At 39.4% G+C, this 19,508-nt stretch overlaps 2 protein-coding genes across 2 annotated transcripts in view; one reads left to right on the forward strand and one right to left on the reverse strand.

The window, feature by feature from the left end:
* Positions 1-19,508, reverse strand: part of LOC111875575 (zinc finger protein 271) — a 55,307-nt gene that overhangs the window by 20,147 nt on the left and 15,652 nt on the right. The window lies entirely within an intron of this gene.
* On the forward strand, positions 13,049-16,716 carry LOC111875577. The gene is made up of 4 exons (XM_023871925.2): positions 13,049-13,225; positions 13,817-14,424; positions 14,915-15,061; positions 16,467-16,716. Exons 2-4 carry the CDS (start codon positions 13,972-13,974, stop codon positions 16,497-16,499), a joined length of 633 nt encoding a protein of 210 aa, XP_023727693.1. The 5' UTR covers positions 13,049-13,225; positions 13,817-13,971; the 3' UTR covers positions 16,500-16,716.

A 19,508-nucleotide genomic window follows, 5' to 3' on the forward strand; every position in this document is an offset into this window, starting at 1 on the left:
TTGATCAAACTCCTGATTGGAGAAAACTGCACTATTTCCTGACATCCCTTCTGTTGGTGGCCTGAAAACGGTCATGAACTTCCCACTTCCCAGTACAATTTTCAGCATGTAAGAAAAACTTATGATGGTTCTGAAAAGGGCCACTTGTATAAATTATTCACAAATTCCATTTTCCTCCTGAAAACACAATGGATCCCTGGAAAAATACATTCTTCCTCAGTACTCCATTTCCCACCTGTGGCAATCAACCAGCCCTTATAGTACAGGCAGCCCCTTGTATATCACTGTCCATTTCCTGCCATTGGCTTGGACTGGGTTCCTTTCTTCACCTGTGCCCCATAACAAGCTTCCTTGTAATTTGGCTACATAACCAAACCCAATCCTGAACCTACATACTTCAACCTTGAAGATGGAGGCAGAATATTCCTCTGCCTACAAAAAAACAATTCCCAAATTTTAACTGTACCACTGCACACCCCCATAAGAACACCAATGAGTGTAAACATAAAAGTGGAAACTGTTACCATATGGCAAGTTTGAATGGCCTACGTGAAAATAAAATGAACGAATTAAATGTAGTAATACAAACTCATCACTGTTATACTTGCCACATACAAAACACATTCCATAACAAACTTCACAATCAGAAATCACTAAGGTCTGTAATGACTGTAGGTCAAACATGAGTATATAACATTTGTTACTCCAAATGACCAAACATGCCACTGAAGTATTAACAACAAACCCTATCATATTCTTTGTACATAAATTACGGTTAGCCCAATTTCATCAGACACTACTGATATGAACAGTAGTATTTGATAAAATATGATATGACCACAGAGAAGCTAAATGTATGTTCATTTAATTTCACCAGAATGCGGGCCAAAATCGTAACATAAAAATAGCTAATACAACTTTGAAAATGTGGTGAAGTTCAAATACTTGGGAATGACAGCAACAAATCAAAATGTCATTTGTGTGGGACTTAAGGGCAGACTAAATTCCGGTAATGCTGCTACCATTCAGTTCAGAACCTGCTCTGCTGCCTAAAGCATAATAAGTGAAATACACAAAACTGTAATTTTTCTTGTAGTTTTGTATGGGGGTGAAACTTTAGTCTCTGACATTAAGTGAAGAATACAGAGAATACAGTTTGAGAACAAGATTCTGAGCAGCAGAAGATATAGACCTAAAGTAAAAAGTAAAGCTATCCCTGTACCAGGCCGTGAAGACCCATAGGGCTGTGAGACGTTGAGGGTCCCACATTATATAGACAATTGGCTCAAAGATGGTGGTAAGGTTGTCAGCCTTATGCGCCGGCCGCACTTTACTCCCCAGGAAAATTTAATGAATTCCTGGTACTCATTTCTGTTAGAGGCTGAGTAAACCCCAGGACCTAGTGTGGCTGGAAGGATTAGGTCAACTGAAAATATCCAATGACCTCATCGAGATTTGAACCCGCGACCTTCCAGAGAGTGAAATATAGGTTGCTGGAGAAAACCGAATAATGAGGAGCTTCATAATCTTGTACTCCTTGCCCAAAGACTAGCAGAATGATCACGTCAGTGGAATGGTATGGTTCACATATTGGAGGGGAATGCATGTACAGTTTTGGTACAAAACGCTGATAGAAAGAGACCACTAGGAAGACTTGGATATTGGTGAGGATAATATTAAAATGTATCTTGTGAATATGGTAAATAATCTTTGGCTTCAATAAAATGCTGGAAATTTCTTGAGTAACTGAGCAACTGGTGCCTTCTCAAAGAGGACTCAGCTCCATGGAGTTTGTCAGTCAGTTAGTTAGATGGTTAATTGGTTGGTTTGTTGCTATTGATATGGAAATAATTAGTTTCAAACTGTAAAGAAATTTGTGACTTGCAGATTTGGCACACTTCAAACTTCACAACATCCAAATGTCCCTGCCACTTTGTCATAGGAACAGACATTCACTCCTATAAAAAGTGTCTCTTGGACTTAGTAATGGTCCTGATGGAGTTTGAATGTTGTGCGGTGTGTTTATATTATGAACACAGAAATAGACGTACTTACTAGAACATTTATTATTATATACCATCTCTTGTATGATACAGATTACTGGATTTGAAAGTCTCACAGCAGTCACTATGAAGTGTATGTTTTTCTGGATTTTAATGCCAAGTAGTTCAGACACAGCCTAATGTTTCAGGTGTGCATATCACCTCCATCTTCAGAGTCAAAGAGTATGCCAAGCAAGAAACCAGCAAAAAACAGTTGGCCTGAGTTACTTTTCGACTCTCAATACAGAGGCAATATGTTTCTCCACAATGTCACCCCCTCCAGACTACACACCATTACAACCCAGAACACCATATTCTTATAATGCATTTTTATTAATATCCTTATTAAGAAATCTACAGCAGATTTAATTTATGAAATTCGTCCTACCATTCGTTTCAGAATCTTCTTCCTGTTTACCATCTAGAAACACAGACAGTAAAATATACTGTCACATGATAGGAGTGTGACTATAAATGGGTTTTGGATTGATGACCGAATTTATTGGACTCTTCGACACAATGCATCACTACGCTTTACACTTCACTATTATACTGTATATCAATGTCCGCAGTCATGTCTTCACTGGCGTTCCCCTTCATCTGGGTTCCTAAACTGTCCCTATACCTCAGCTACCAGCTTCTAACAGCAACAGCTTTTAAAGAGTGAACTGCAGCACTTCTCTAACTCACTCACTACAGCTCCTAAATTATCCTGCTTATAACATCTCAGCACAGACTGCACAAAAAACACCATTCACTCACGTCTGTTGGCACAGCTGTTACCTAGCAATGGCTGTGTACAGTTGCTTATTTCGTGGTCGTTGCCTAGCAACAGGCCCACATGCCACAATACGATACTGTAATTTTATAGCGTCATTTGTATTGGTATGAAGATTTGTTCATCACATTATGGGAAGAATACAGATTGTGGGCTGAATTTCAGGTTCTCATGACAGTGACTATGAACAGCACTATCTTCTGGGACAGTCCCATGTAGTCTGGTAGCAAAGCTCTGCTTGCCAACTGCTTCTTTTTATCTTGCCTCGTTTACTCCCTGATGATGAATATAGGGGCACTATGTTCCTTAGTGGCCTTCTACCATATTACATGGCATTATAATCCAGAAGAGAGTACTCCTCACAGACTCTACTGGAGAACAGGGTGCTGAGAATATCTGGATCACAGAGGAAGCAAATAACAGGATGCTGGAGAAAAATGGATGAGCAGTCCATAATTTGTATTGCCTCCGTATATTATGATGATAATCAAATCAAGGATGATGATATAGACAGAACACATAGCATGCTAAGGAAATTAGGAATGCATTCAAAATCTGAAGGAAAGAGACCACTAAGTAGACCTATATGTGGAAGGACAATATCAAAACACATCTTAAGAAATATGGCTAAAGTGTGCACTGGATTAATTTCTTCCACCCACCATCAAGCTCCTCCAAAATTTTGGCATCTATCTACCAAAATAGTAGGTACAACATCAAAGAATACAAAGAACGGGACTACTTTACAAAGGAACTAAGATAAGCACAAACACCAGGACCATCAGCAAACAGACAATGCCTGTGCTCCATATCTACTTACAATAAACTTCATAACTGAGTGCGACATTTCTACTGGACAGCTGCGTTCCATCCCACAGATGGTCTGTTTGTAGCAGTGCCTCTTGCCGACTGCTTATCACATAGCACAAAAGTGATTCAGTAATCCTATGTACAGTATCTGTCAAAAGCACACTGATTCCCCTATATACACAGCAAGCTCTTAAAGAACAGGCTTTCCGCTTCAAGGACCCTAGTTTGATATTAGTGTGGTCAATATGGGATGGCACACACATCACTGACAATGATCCTTATTATGAATGTGATATACGGGATATTACAGAAACCTAAGAATTGAAATATAAAGTACAGAATATGACATAAACTACAGCATTATCTGCTGTTTAACATGCATGTGAAAAAGTTTTTCTCCCAGTCTGAGGGAAGAAAAAGCACCAAGTGAATTTGAGAATGAAGTGCAACTACATAATTATCAACAGGGGGCATCATTCAAACCCACATTTTTAAAACACCTAAGCTTCCATGATAATCGAGGATAACAGTAAGAAGTGCAAGAAATAACCAAATTTTATACCGTACAATAGTATATATGATCCACATGACAACAAGTGAGAAATAACTCAACCCCCCACTTCAGCATACCAATACACATCAGTTGAAGATTGCACATGACCAAGCACAGCATCTAACCTGAGTTTTAAATACAACCTACAATTAATTTTTATGCCATTTATATTTTTAATATTTCTGTTTTCATATTTTTATTTATTTAATCGTAATCATAATAACGAATTGTACACTAAATCGTAGATATACACCTAATATATAAATTTATATTCGCTAGCAATGCAGTCATCAATTGCAAGAACACGGATCCGTATTATAACCAATATTTTAATCACTTGAGTTATGTTCATAAGTGCCTGATGATGACCTAATTATATGGTTGAAACATGTAGACAGTTATGTTTATATTAAACACATAAAGACATATAACAACACCTACTGTCTTTATTCAAGATATTCCCATATTACTTGTTGTGTTGACAGTTGTAATATAAGCAATTAAATTCTTCTACTAGATGATGGACAAAGTCCAGGAATTCAGTAATCCTGAATTATATACGTGACCACTCCATTCAGCATTTATTTCACTTGCCCTGTGCAAATAATTCATAAATACCTGGTAATTAAATTGCTTCTAAGTACGATACTGTATCACATACTGATATGGTGACCCCAGTACTGACTCATCATAATTTCGTATTCAAGAGAAACTGTATCATAACTGGAGGAATGGGTTTTGACTGTTACATATAACTGAACATAGATGTTGATAAGAAAGACCTGTAATACCCAAACACATTATTTCAGATAAGGAATGCCTGAATAATTCCTAGTTCATACATCCTGTTATATCAATATATCACACTGCAGACTGTAAACCTCCACTTCAAGTAGATAATGTCCGCGCATTAACAAAAGAAGATAAGAACGACAACAAAACAATTTATGTTAGAACAAACACAGTGCACTCAGCACAGGTCTGACTTAGGTACTGAATTCTATGCTCAAGTACCAAGAATGATGGGTACTGACATTGGGGCAATTCAGGCATCTTGCCCCCTCCCCTGGATTTTCAGAAACTGAAAATCTAGAAAATACATAAAAATTAAAATATTTTTAAAAGTATGAATTGTTTTATCCTGAGCAGTAATATTAGCTTTAATACGAGTTTGTAAACAAAATTTCTGGTCCCCCTCCCCCAGGAAAACTGACTACCCCCACCTAGAAAACATCCTGACTGCACACACGCTTCAAGCCAAGGTCACTAGACCTAACTAACTCCATGGAGCTGAATCCTTCTTGGAGAGACAACAGTTTCTCAGCCATTCAGAACTGTAAACCATAACTGTTCATACATATTTTCAAATAATACAGTATCAGGTTTAATACTTTCCTTAAATGATTCCACTTTCATTGGCCAATGTAAGGTGTGACCAGTGGAACCAAAAGTGATGTTGGTCAAAATGCCAAAACATGTAACAGATAATTAACATATCGTTTATCTATAAAGAAGTTGTGATGACAGAAAAAAAAATAAAACACACCATGACCCTATGATACAACATTCAGCAAACTCTTCTTTTTTCTCATTCACAGTAGAGACAAGCCTGCTGTTAGCACTGCACCTCATGTTTGAAAGTCCGGGCAGTCTCCTAGACATAACTGTGTTCAGCACAATTGTGCATTGAGATGATCAAAAGAAGAATTATTAAAATTCAGTTAAGTTTGCAAAAAAAAAAGTATTACTTCTGGTATCTTATTTCTTGCTGCATTACTAAATTTAGCTGGTCGGTATGGGGCATGCAGTAGTGCAGCTGGCTGAGGTACCATGCTACAAGCTGGAAGGCTGCAAGTTCAATTCCTGATGAGGTCATTGGATTCTTCAGTTTACCTAATCCTTCCAGTTGCACTATGGCCCTGGGGTCAATTCAGTCTCTGACAGGAATAAGTACCAGGAATCTTCCTGGGGGTAAAGAGCAGCTGGCACATAAGGCTGACAACTTCACTGCCACCTGTGAGAACCGTCTAGAAAATGTGGGAACCTCAATGTCTCACAATCCTATGGGCCTCCATGGCCTGTTACAGGGATACCTTGATCTTTACCATCTGCATCCCTAGCATGCCACGTTCCAGGACAGATTTTGATCACAAGGATTCTGTTCCTACTCGGTACTGGTTTGGGGGTACATGTTTTCAGTAACCGAATATAAAACCTAAATTAAATTACAAGCTTAGCTACAGAGTATTGTGATAAAACACAATTCTAAGAAGGTTCAGACCCTTGTGCCTAACTTTCTAGACAATTCATGTAATTTTAAATTGTGCTGGTACTCTATTTTTTATATCTCAGAAAATGCGAGTATCAACTCTCCTTCTTCCTATCTGTATTTATCTCACCCAGCCTCCATGAAACTGTGTGTTATTTGACCAGCTGGCCATCTTGGTCTTAATAATATATACAAGGAGCTCAAGACCAGGAAAGGATATAATATAATTTGTCTTTTGACCATGATGCAAGTGGCACATTCAAGCTATCTTTTTCTTGTCAGGTGGGGAAAATCACTGTGTGTTTTTGAATTATAACTTTTAGTGCTTTAGAAAACTTACATGTGTAACAATACAGTAAACCCTTGCTAATCTAGAGGAATTGGGGGTAGGGAGGTTATTCGGATTAAGCAATAATCCAAATTAGTGAATCAAAAGGTAGCCCTAAAAGAAAAAAACTTAAACCATAAATAAATGGAATATTTAATGATATAAGTAGTACTGATGAAAACAGACTTTATTTAAAAACTATAAAGAGAAAATAGATTTATTCATCGATAGTAAACTCAGAAGTTTTACTTGTTTCTTAATGTAATAATGCAGGTTTGAAGAAACTGTCAAGTTTTGTCTGAACAGACAAGTGATTCATCTGCCTTCCTAAATGCCATGTGACTTGTGAAGTATGTACACAACTGTGGACAGGGAGCCAGGATAGTGTAGTCAGTATAGCAACTTGCGAGGGGCTGGATGACCAAGGGGTTGAGTTTGATTTCTCTTCACATCATCCAGACCGGCTCTGGGGCCTACTCAGCCTCCTATCCAATGGGTACTGGGAGGCTTTTTCCCCAGGATTAAAGAAGCTGGGGTTTGAAGCTGACCACTCACCTCCAACTAGTTCCAAGGTGAAGAAAATGTGGATCTATATGTGGGGAAGTCATGAGATTTTAATTATCACCCAGAAGAAACAGAGATACAGGTGCAAGAAATTGTATGTGAGTTAGTCCTTCTCTACATAAGCCCCCTGCAAGGCCACACATTTTCCCCAACGATGCATTAGCCGCAGGATACCTTGATCATAGATGGTCTCATCTTGACTGTTTAGGAAGTCCTCCACTGCAGAAATGACATCATCATTGTCTTGGAATTGCTTACCACAAAGTGGATTCTTTAGCATGGAAAAAGAAAGAAGTCACTTGGTGCCAGGTCTGGTGAATATGGTGGATGGGGGAGAATTTCATATCCCAAACTGGAAGCAAGTGTTGTCGTAGCATGAGCAGCATGAGCTGGTGTGTTGTCATGAGAAGTTGCACACCTTTTCCCAGCAGTCCACATTGCCTTTTCTTGATTTCCTCCTGTAATTTTCTCAGAAGGTTCTGGTAATACTTTCCAGTGATAGTGACGCCCTTTTACGCGTAGTCGGCCATGATGACACCCCGCCGATCCCAGAACACGTTCAACATCATCTTTTGTGATGACGGCTGGGATTTGGCCTTCTTTGGTGGCAGTGAGTCTGCATGTTTCCACTGCTTGCTCATTTCCTTTGTTCAGGGTCATAATGATAGACCCAACATTCATCCATCATAATCAGGCGGTCGAAACATTCCCACTTTTCGTCTTAACACAACTGAAAAAGTTTCTTTGTCACAGCCATCCGTTTCTGTTTTTGAACTGGTATCAACAATCGTGGCACCCAACACACAGTGACCTTTGTCACGTGTAACTCGTCATGGATGACACTGAAAACCGACCCATGGCTAATGCAGACCTCATGAACAGTAGCTTTGATAGTTGTGCACCTATCGGATAGGATCAGAGCTTTCCACCTGTGCCACACTTCCCGGTACCTCAGAGAGAGAGATGGTCTTCCACTTCAGGGTTCATCTTCGAGGTTTGTCTGTCCACAATGAAAGCACCTCTTCCACCTGACTACTGTCATATCATGGTACACCTTCCTGATACACAGTGGTCATCTTGTCATGGATTTTGTTGGCAGACTTCCTTTGCAAATGCAGGAGCCATATCAAAGCACCAGCCTACATTTTCTCAACGGACATCACCATTTTGCTTCTGCCTCTTCTGGTGGCTTCCTCTGTCCACTTGGGGCAGGTGAATTTGACCACTCGGCAAGCTCAGGAAATGGGCTACCTCCTATATAGAATGATATTTTGGAATTATGATTTTCTCATGGTGATGATTAAAGCATTATGACTTCCCATCATACAATCATTCACCCATATGCCTTCATGGCACAGTGCTTAATCAGTTAAGTACAGTGACAAATTTACCTTCTTTACTCAAATGTAAACAGAATTTTCATTTTTCAAATTTCTATCCCAATTAAGTGTGGTTGGATTAGTGAGGGTTTACTGTATATGTCAATTATTTGTCTGAATATAACTTCACACTCACTAAGCCGAGTGCAAGTGGCGATGGCCATTGCAGTAGTTAAGGTAGTAGTGTTTGCAAAATAGTTTTTAATATGCATAATTTCTTAAACAATATCTGAAGAATACTGCAGGAGATTGGAGTTCTCTAAATTCCAGAACTTGACAGCCAGATCATGTTGCATAAGTATGTTGATTGTTTCACATGCATGCAGAGAGGCAAAGACAGGAAAAGAAAAGGTACAAAGAAGTTGTTTCTGTCACCCAGAAAGCAAATAAACATACCAAAAAGAGTGATAAACCTAGATGACTTCCAAAGAGATGTTTTATGCAAAAATGTTTTTGGATATTATGATGATAGCAAATTCCCTACCACCAAAAAAAAAAAAAAGCAACACTTTCCCTTACGGAAAAAATAGTGTATAAAGGTTCAGTTTCCTCCACTGCAAGGCTAGTGAAGCATCCTGACTTCCAGTACAAAAGAACTCATGCTGGACTTAAATTCCTCATACAGTAAGGTGACTTTGTTGTGGCAAGGTTGAAGTTCTTGCAAACAATGCACCAACTAACAACATTTGGTGATAGCTGACCAGTGTTTTACCTGGATGAAACTTGGGTAAACCAGAATCACACAGTTTAATATTGTGGGATGTAGACCTGTTGTTAGGCAATGACAGCAAAATAAGCAGCTATACAACAGTCACTGCTAAATAATGCCTCTGTAAACAATAGCCGTTGCTAGGTAATTGCCACAACAGACATGCACACAACAGAAGAGCTGTTGGAAGTGGTGTTCTCTGTGTGGCCTGTGCCGAGGCTATATAATGAGGGCCAGCTGTCATTTGGGAAAAGTCTTGAGAGAGCTGTGAAAATAGGAGGTTGGTGTGAGATGGCTGCCAGTGTGGGAGTTAATCAGTTGAAGCAATGAGTTAGTTGTGAGTCACTTGCCGCTGAACAAGGACGTGAAATATGGGAGCTCAGGAATCTATGGTGTTGGAAGCCATTACTAGGCAACAACTAGTGAAAAGACAGCAGACTGAGAAGACGTCACGTGTGCTGTAGTGAACTGAGGAGTGTGTAAATTAGCAATAGTGCTACAGGTACTCATGGTTACGATCTGTAAGAGTTCAATCCCAAACCTGTCTATATTCACTCATACACATGACAATATATCTGGCAACATTTCACTGAAAATGGTAAGTTAAAAGTTCCTGTAGGAAATGGGGCCCACTTTATCATTTGCCACACAGAATCGGTTAATAGGAGTTTCGTACATGGGAGCTTGGGGGTCCTCCAGTCTAAACCCACTCATGACTACCATGAAGAAATGACTATCCATATACTTCAAGATTGTTTCTCAAACAGATTTATTAATTACTTAGAGGAGTACAATGTACTAATTATGGATAATGTGAACTGTCATTTGGCTATAACAAACAAAGTACCTAACAACTCCAACAGAAAACAGATATCAGTATGTGGCTCTAATAGAGGGGAATTTATATATCCCACACTGAAACAAAATTTGAACTTTTCCAGTGAGGGTTCCCTTTCAAGAATAATATGAAACAGTATGAACCTGACAAATTGACAAATGAAAGGTGCAATAAGTCATACGTCTCTCCCCACATCATTGTCCATATAATCCCATCAGACGTGTGGGTTCAAGTGAAATGGGAAGTTGCATAAAAAGAACAGACCATTCAATATTTCAGATGTGGAAAGACAGGTGAGCGAAGAACGTGAGAAGGTGATACAGGGAGTGGGTCCCTTGTGCACACCTTGTTGTAAAACTGCAGAAGATCATTATGAAATAGAAGTAGGCCATAATGAAGTTCCAGAGCTAGTCATCTTCAACTTACAAGACAATGAGACAGAAGACGAGGAGAGTGATGACGATGATGATGATGATGACAGCGATGGTGAAATTGACAACTATGATGATAATGATGATGACAATGTGCTGTTTGCTGCTCCTCTAGATTTAAAAGCAGATATATCAGGGCCGTTTCTGGGTAATGGCTTGGTAAACATGTTCCCACAGCAACAGACATGAACACAACAGAAGAGCTGTTTCCTGTGTGGTCCGTGCTGAAATGTTATAATCAAGGGACGTTAGAGTGTAGTCAGAAATACAAAAGTGATCTGAAGGCTCCCAGAGCCATCAGACGATAATATATGGTCATGAGTCCCATGGGACTCAGAACCAAGAAAAATCTAGGCTGGGGAGGACCAGAGGCAAATTTAGCAATCAATCAGAGTTTAGTTAGATCTGTGGGTCAGTCTGTGAAGAGAGGACTTGAGTGGGAGGCAGAGGAATAGCCATTGCTGGAGCCGTTACCAGAAAACGTCAAGTAATAGACTGAGAACACACGACTGTGTGCTTTAGTAAACTGTAAAGGTAAAAACAGGTAGAGTTGTACCTGTCGTAAGAGATTAAACAATTCCGTCCAGTGTGACTAGTAAAGATTTTTCTTATTTCAGTCCTTCTTCCCTTACATATTTCAGTCTTTACAGACTTTTATCAGAGGGACATCTATACAATCGGAAGCCACTATTACAATAAGTTTTTGAAGGTTAAAATATATACATATAACATTGATAAAATACAATGGATATAAAACCTATTGTTTTTAACAACCACAGCGGCTGTCTTAATATATTATAATTAGTTCCTTAAGATTTTTGTTGGAAATTATAAACCAAGTTGGTTCATGTCCTATTTATTATTTCTTCTCTTGAAGGGGGCCAAACGGCTGCCGCCTTGTAGTTCATGAGAAGTGGATTCTGCAAATATATTATGGGTATATTGTATTATTTCAGCAAACCCTATTTTGTTTTTATGAGAGCTTTTGTTATTTCGTCCTACCTTTAAAGTCGTCCTGTAAGCTGTCGAAGGCCGCTCTGTTATTATGGTTATTATACTGTTATATGGGGTTATAGGGCGTGTTGAGCCGCGTATTTATACTCCTTGTGTCTATGAACTTTGTGTGGGCGTGTGTTAGTTTTTGCTGTATTTGTTTGGTCATGCGTGTTTGTTCTTTGTATGCTTTAGTTACTATGTTTTGTTTTGACGCGATTTGCTGTATGTTTTTGTCGCCAAGTTCCTGTGTTTAACGAATTAAGCACTATGACATGAAGGCGTATGGGGGAGTGAATGTATAGATCCACATTTTCTTGACCTCGGCACTAGCTGGTGGTGAGTGATCAGCTTCACGTCACGTACGTGGACAGCAACATACTGAGCAGCCCCGTTAAACTCTGTTATTGGTGGGATGGAACATTTCTTCGCTACTACTGTGGCCTTCCCCACTAGCGAGAGTTTCCAGATTAGCTGGCGCACACTGAGGAAACTATGTTTGTTTAGTTGCTCACATCATCTTAAGTGGGTATGTTCATCTGATGTAATGCATGACTATTTTTTAATTTCATGCATTTGCCTTCTGCAATGGAAGATAATAATACTGATTCTGTCAGAATATGATGATAGTTGAGACCGGTTGAGACGGCGCGAGAAGAGAGGACGTCGACCCGAAGGAAAATACTGGGATGTTAATTAATTTGTTTTAATTAGGATCAATTTATTTTAATCATGAAATATCGAGTTTACACGCGATACCAAATTTTGACATACAGTGCAACAATATTTAGCAAGATACAAGACACATGATGATGGCCACATACAGCCAAACCATGTAATGTGGGAGAAGGGTGACTATGTAATACATTACATTTAAAACGGAAATGTACGCGAAATAAATGATATGTTAATGCAACAGGATGCTTAAATACAATATTAGGAAAAGGAAACATTGTGTGCATCCATTCTTTTTTGACAATTTAAATTACGGTGTATATATTGTTTTGAATGAACTTAACCTGAATCCAGACTCCTACGTCTCATGAAAAATTCTTTCTCAAGCCGAATATAATTTTCTCCCACCTAGCACAGTAGGAGTGGCATTTGTCATATACAGGTATACCAGGCTCTTGCTCGATTCAGCCCGAGGGCGCACCAAGGAAACTGGCAATCGCAACGCAACCGCGATTTCCGAGAATTCTTATCAGCCTGAGTTGAACACATGTTAATGAATGGGGCAGCATAAATTAAGGAAACGGCAACGCAACTCGCGGAGAGACTGAGAAACTCAATTTGCATGCAAGTTTTTTCACAATTGCGTTGCCGCGTGGTGTCCTAGTATCAACTGTTCTGCAACGCGCTTCAGCGATTCGTTTGTCAAGGTGGCACGGACTTGCTGTTTTGTTTTTCTGATGTTAATGGAGCAAGAGCCTAGTATATATGACAAACGCCCTTCAGAATATGCTAGGCAGGACCAAATAGATTTGGTTTGGGTAAGGATTTCTAATGAGACGAAGGAATCTGGATCCAGGTAAAGTTCTTTCAAAACAATATAAGCTCTTCAGTTTAAATTGTCACACAAGAACGGATGCACCCAATGTTTTCTTTTCCTAATATTGTACTTGGGCATTCTTTTGCATTAGTATAATAGTTTATTTCACATATATTTCTGTCTTAAATACAAGTTATTATATAGTCACATTACATGATTCGGCTGTATACCGCCATCATCAGGTGTCTTCTATCATGCTAAAATTGTTGCACTGCATGTCAATATTTCGCATCGCGTGTGAATGCGTTTTTTCCTGATTAAAATAATTGACATTAATTAAAACTAATTAACATCCCAATATTTACCTTATGGTCGTCGTTGGCCTCTCTTCTCACGCCGTCTCAACTACCACATTATGACAGGATCAGTATTATTATAAATGATGAAATAAAAGCATCACAGGTATGTCTTTTCTTTCCCTAGTGATGGTGATTTTTTTTAACATTCTGCATTTAAAAGACGACTAGACAAAAATTAAGAAAAAATTAGGCAAGTAAAGTCTGTGGGACCAGTAAATATATCAAATTTTATAGCAGTCTTGAGATTGTGAGACATGAATTTTGCTTTCAGGTGTGGTGGTTTGCCATGGAATGGCTGATCAGTCAACTGCTTCTGTGAAGCAAGTTCATATGTTTTGTACCGGCTGACTGTAGTTGCAACACCCCGCTGCTGCGCTTGACCTCTGTGATAAGTCTTTACTCAGATATGTTTGTTCCCATGTCGAAATGCCGCGAGTGAGATACACATTGGAACAGCGACTGTTCATGTATGATACCTATGTGAAGAGTGGCTGCGTAAGAACAGTAAGGAGAAGATTTGCCCATAAATTTAAGAATGTTACAATTCCACACAGAAAAACTATTCATGCAATTGTAAACAAAGTAAGACAGACAGGATCATTATTGGACAAAAGGAGAACTGTATCAAAATGCCGAGTACTCACTGAAGAGAAATTGGATGAAATTGGTGCTAGACTTGAACATTTTCCTCAAAAATCCCTCAGGCTTATTGCACAGGAGACAGGGATTTCAAAAACTTCAGCACGAAATGCCACAATACTCCTGAATTTGAAGCCTAACAAGACAGCAGTGGTGCATAAATTGCAGTCATGTGATCCTGCTAACAGAGGAATACATGTGGGAAAACTGAGAGCATATATACCTCCTACTGCAGTATGGGTAAGTTATATGTATAATTTGTGTACAGGCTGTTTGTTCCTCTGTACTGATTCCCCACTGGCCAACGGACAGGGGAATGTATGTCTCTTCAGCCTGAGTGGGTCAATCAAAAGCCCACTAAAGGTAAAGGTAAAGTCCCTTGTGTTTAAGTAATTAAGCACCAAGCGATGGAGGTGTATGTGGGAATGGATGTATAGAACCACGTTTTCTTGACCTCAGTAATAGCCTCTTTCCCCAGGGAAAGTGCCCTGATAACCACTAGAGACGAGGTTAAGTGAGCCCCAGAGCCGATCTGGACACTGGAGAGAAGATTCTTGACCCTACCAGGTCTCAAAATTCCAACCCCCCAGTCGTTCGGCATGTGGCATAATAATCACTGAATCATATGTATAATTATGGACAAAGTCATACGTGATTTTGCCTTATTGAGGATGATTTTAATGAACACTTATAGATGAGGAATACTGATGCAAATGATGTGTTCTTGCAGCGCAGAATGGAATTTGTTAACACAGAACCTGATACAGATAGTGAGAGATTTCTGACATCTCCTCCAAGTGGAAGTCAGCCAAATAATATAAAGACAGAAGAGGAACCTGTGCTAATGACATTTCCAGTAATGAGGTCCGAAAGTGAGGTGAGTTGTATGTTTGTTGTTAATCATATTTCCCAAAATAGCAATAATTATATATTATCTCAGGCATTTCCATCTGTCATCGACATGTAATGTCTTTCTGGTTGAATGAACACACTGCTACTACATAGACATGAATACGACTTGCCTATCAGCTGTATGAAGCTATTCTTGTTTGAAGGAATAACTATGAAGATAGTACCAAAAGTTAGATTGTGCACTAGTGTTTATGTCTCATAGTGCAAGTTCTGCTAGCAAGAAGACTTTTCTTTTCTTTGTTAAAGACTCACTGCATATTTGGGAGCAATGATAAAATCGGTTTATTGGTCTTGGAGCTTAATGTATTGTGATAATTTTAATCATTAAATTGTCGGTACAGGTTTTTGAGGGTGGTGATTATTAAGATCGCTGTCTTATAGGCTGGATGGGTTCTTCCTGTGCAGATGATAGAGGACCCTTATTCACCCCCTGAAGGAAAAGTAGTTCCTCTCCAAGGACAAACCAGGCACCTCATCCTAAAACACTTCTCTACCCAGGCCCTTGATGGGAGAAAATACAGCTGCTTCCGGACTCCCCTCATGTGACAAAAACTCATTGTGGCTCTGAAAAGGGCTGCTGCATCCGTTTTTATCAGTTTGACTTTCCTCCTGAAAACAGTGGTGGATCCCTGGACAGGTCCTCTCTTCCTCTTTCTGTTTCTGTTTCCCACCTATGATGATAAATGAGTGTGCTCCTTGTAAGGGACATTTTTTGTTCATTTCTGCCCATTGCCTTGAATTGGATTTCTTTCGTTGTTCCCTCTCCTTTGGTTCCACTATCACCTTCCTTGTAACTTGCCAAATAGCTAAGCTTACTTCTGAACCACCATGTTTCAGTCCTGACGATGGAGGCAGCATGTTCCTCCAAAACAGCGGTATCCATCCACAAGTCTACACAATTTCACAACTCAGAAGACCAAAATCTTACAATCCTTAAATTACTGATATTTGCTTTTTGTTAAAGTAATTCGTGCTTAAGAGCATATTCCTTTAAGGTGCAAGTGATTAAGTAGGCTAGGAATATTGAAGAGTTTGCTCAGAATTGAATGCCATGCGGACGCAATACATGTTTATAAAATCTTGATGTTTATTTCCAAAGAGGATTGTACATTGTCCTACAAAACATCTGCCAAACTTAATGTGGTTGGATTATTTTGTGTAAAGAATATCTGTATAAGCTGTTATGAATCTATTGTTAAGAGCTGAAAAAATGCAAAGAAAATTGTGGACTGATTTCATTTGGTAATTTTATCTGCTACATGGCAGTTTCATTTTGTTTAGTTACCTATGATAGTTGCTGTCTGAAATGATCAGCATTGTCTCTGCACTAATTAACTTTTTTTTACATGTTAACCTTTGTTTGCCCACAGGAGCGTTCCAAATGTAAGCAGCACAATCCGTGATGTGCCACAAAAATTCATCTGAGTCTGCAGTTTCTCTTGATAAATAACTTCATGAAGTATCCCCAGAAGTTAAGGGGAGTGACATTTGGTAAACATGGAGACTAGCCAATCCAACAACGTGCAGAGTGTGTCTCAAGTCCTGTTATCCTGTTAGTTGATATGGAAATTGGAATGTAGCTGATGAATTACTAATATATTGGTATATTAATGATAGAAATATCTGTATTTATTTCCAAGACTTCTGAACACAGTCTGACTGGTGAGTGGTGGGGAAGATTAGGTACAGTGGGTGAGTCCACTCATGTGAACTGGAGAGTTCAGTCATTTGGGAAGGAGCACAGTGGTGCAACTGGTGTGAGTAATGAAAATTGCTATTTAGCTGATAGTACCATTTGTTTTGGTGGGCCACAAAATTAACACTGGTGAACCATATGTTGCCTGTGGGTTCTGCATTATTGTTCCATAGTGTAGGAGTAAGGTCAGAGATAATCATTCCATCTGGGATTGATAATTTAGACTCTTTTAGTGTTAGGTCTAAGAGTACTGAATTACAGGGTTTCTGTGACAAGATTTCATAGCATCAGTAAAAGAAAATACTCATAAGGGGAATGTAAAATTAGGTTCACTTTTGTGTTTTGATGCCAACTAGTTATTACATAATATGAGGTGTATTGGAAAGTTTCCATACTAGGTCAAAAGAAATGCTGGCGTAACTTACTCAGTTTTGGCTTCAAAATAGTCTCCTTTGGAATGTATACAGCAATCCCATCATTTTCCCCACACTTCAGAAGCACCATGGAAGTCATTATCCTTAATGCTATCGAGTACCACTTGCAACTCCCTTTGGATGTCAGACACTGTTTCAAGATGTCATCCCTTCAGTTTCATTTTCAATTTTGGAAACAAATTATACTATACTATACTATATGCACTATACCGCACACAGCTGAATACTAAATGGCATTCAGTCATTGACGAAACCTGGTAACAGGGCTGAGTGGGCACAACATTCCTCAGAGATTGCTGCTGTAACTGCTGAATGAGTGGAATGAGTCATTAGCACTGATAAATGCGCGCACTCTCACTAGAGTAGAGTGGATGGCATGTTTCTCCGCGACTACTGTGCCCTTCCCCGCTAGTGAGAATGCAGTTGTGTTGCTGATTCCCTCACATCAGTTTCTGTACATGCACACATTTGTAAGAATACTGTAAAATGATAACACAAACTTACCATGCTTTATAACAGATGCTGAAAGTGACCCCCTTCTTCTTGCAAACATGCCTTGCATCGCATAAATAAATTATGCGACACTTTCTGAAGTTGTTCCACAGTAATTGAACCAAGTAGGCATGTTATGTCATTCTTCTGAGGTTCAATGGTGTGAGGATTATTCTTGTAGACTTTTCCCTTTAGGTTTCCCCAAAGATAAAAATTGCAAAAACTGAAATCTGTGGATCTGGGAGGTCACAGTCCCCTGCCGATTATTCTGTCTTCAAACACTTCCTGTATTGCGACCATGGTTGCTGTAGCGTTGTCTTGCTGAAAATACCCATATTGTCTTTCTTCAGGAGTTAGCTGAGTGAAGAATGGATTCAGTATATCATTAACATAGCTGTCTGAGTTCACAGTTTTGTGGGAAAAATAAGGGGCCAATGATTCACCGTGGACCTACAGCACATCACACCCCCACCTTTTCACTATGTAATGGCACTTGCTGTGTAGCATGAGGATTTTTGTTGCTCCATATTCTTACATTTTGTGCATTGACATGGCCACTAACGTGAAACCACGCTTCATCAGTCATGAACAGAAGCTGTGGATCCACGATTCCATCGTGCACATTTTACAACAGCCAGTTGCAAAAACGAATTTGCTGCACAACTGTTATTTTGTATGGGTGAAATCTGATTAATGTTGTGGCTGTGAAAGCAGATCCTAGTGAAACATTGGTTTTTTGTGCTAAGCATCTTTACGATTTTCGAGGACTGATCTGTAGTCATGTCTCAATATCCTGAACCTTTTCTTCAGTCGGCACAATCCTCTTCAATTGCTTCTTTATGTCACACACTGAACCTGTGGCCTGCCACCTTTTCACAATCTTGGATACACACGACTTTATGGGAACCAGCAAAACAATGAAACTTACGGATACATTTTCTGTAAGTTTCTTTCCTTGCAAAAGTTTTGACAATAAACACACTGTTCAATATTGAACTTCATTTTTGTATAAACGTCAACCGCCTATCGACGCCTCTAACACAGACTTGACTATTAATGTGACTAACTGCAGAGACAAGAGCAGACCTCCTGACAGCCCGCATTTATCAGNAACCTGAACATTAAATGAAAATCTATGAACTGTTACATTAAGACCTACTGGCACATGGTAGCATAGTTGCTTGAGGCACTATGCTACAAGCTGGAAGGTCATGGGTTTGATTTCTGATGAGGCCATTGGAATTTTTAATTGGCCTAATCCTTCCAGTTGCACTATGGCCCTGGGGTTGACTCAGCCTCTAAAAGAAATGAGTACCAGGAATCTTCCTGAGGGTAAAGGGTAGCTGGCGTGTAAGGCTGACAACTTCAAAGCCATCTGTGAGCAGACTGTCTAGAAAATGTGGGAGCCTTGACATGTCAAAACCCTATGAGCCACATCCTGTTACAGGCATAGCTGTACCTTTTACCTTATCCCTCAAAATTAACAAGAGCCCATTGGAAGCAATCATGGCCAGAAATCATGTAGGAGACAATAACAAACTGGAACCAGCTCCTTAATTTATTGGAAGGAAGTGGGTAAATGACCTCATCAAATAGTCCTAAGGTGTAGTGGTTACTCGTAACTTGAACTTCAGCCTCAGGTAGGTGTAACACCAAGCTTCCAACAGTGCATCACACAACAATGCAGCTCACCGAAATACGCCCACCCTTCTTTAGTCTACTAGAAGTATGGGAGAGGGTAGAGGTTTGTGGAGTCGATCTCCAAACCTTTGGACACTTGAAACTGTCAT

The sequence above is a fragment of the Cryptotermes secundus genome, unplaced genomic scaffold (genome assembly GCF_002891405.2).
Source record: "Cryptotermes secundus unplaced genomic scaffold, Csec_1.0 scaffold1840, whole genome shotgun sequence".
NCBI lineage: Eukaryota > Metazoa > Arthropoda > Insecta > Blattodea > Kalotermitidae > Cryptotermes > Cryptotermes secundus.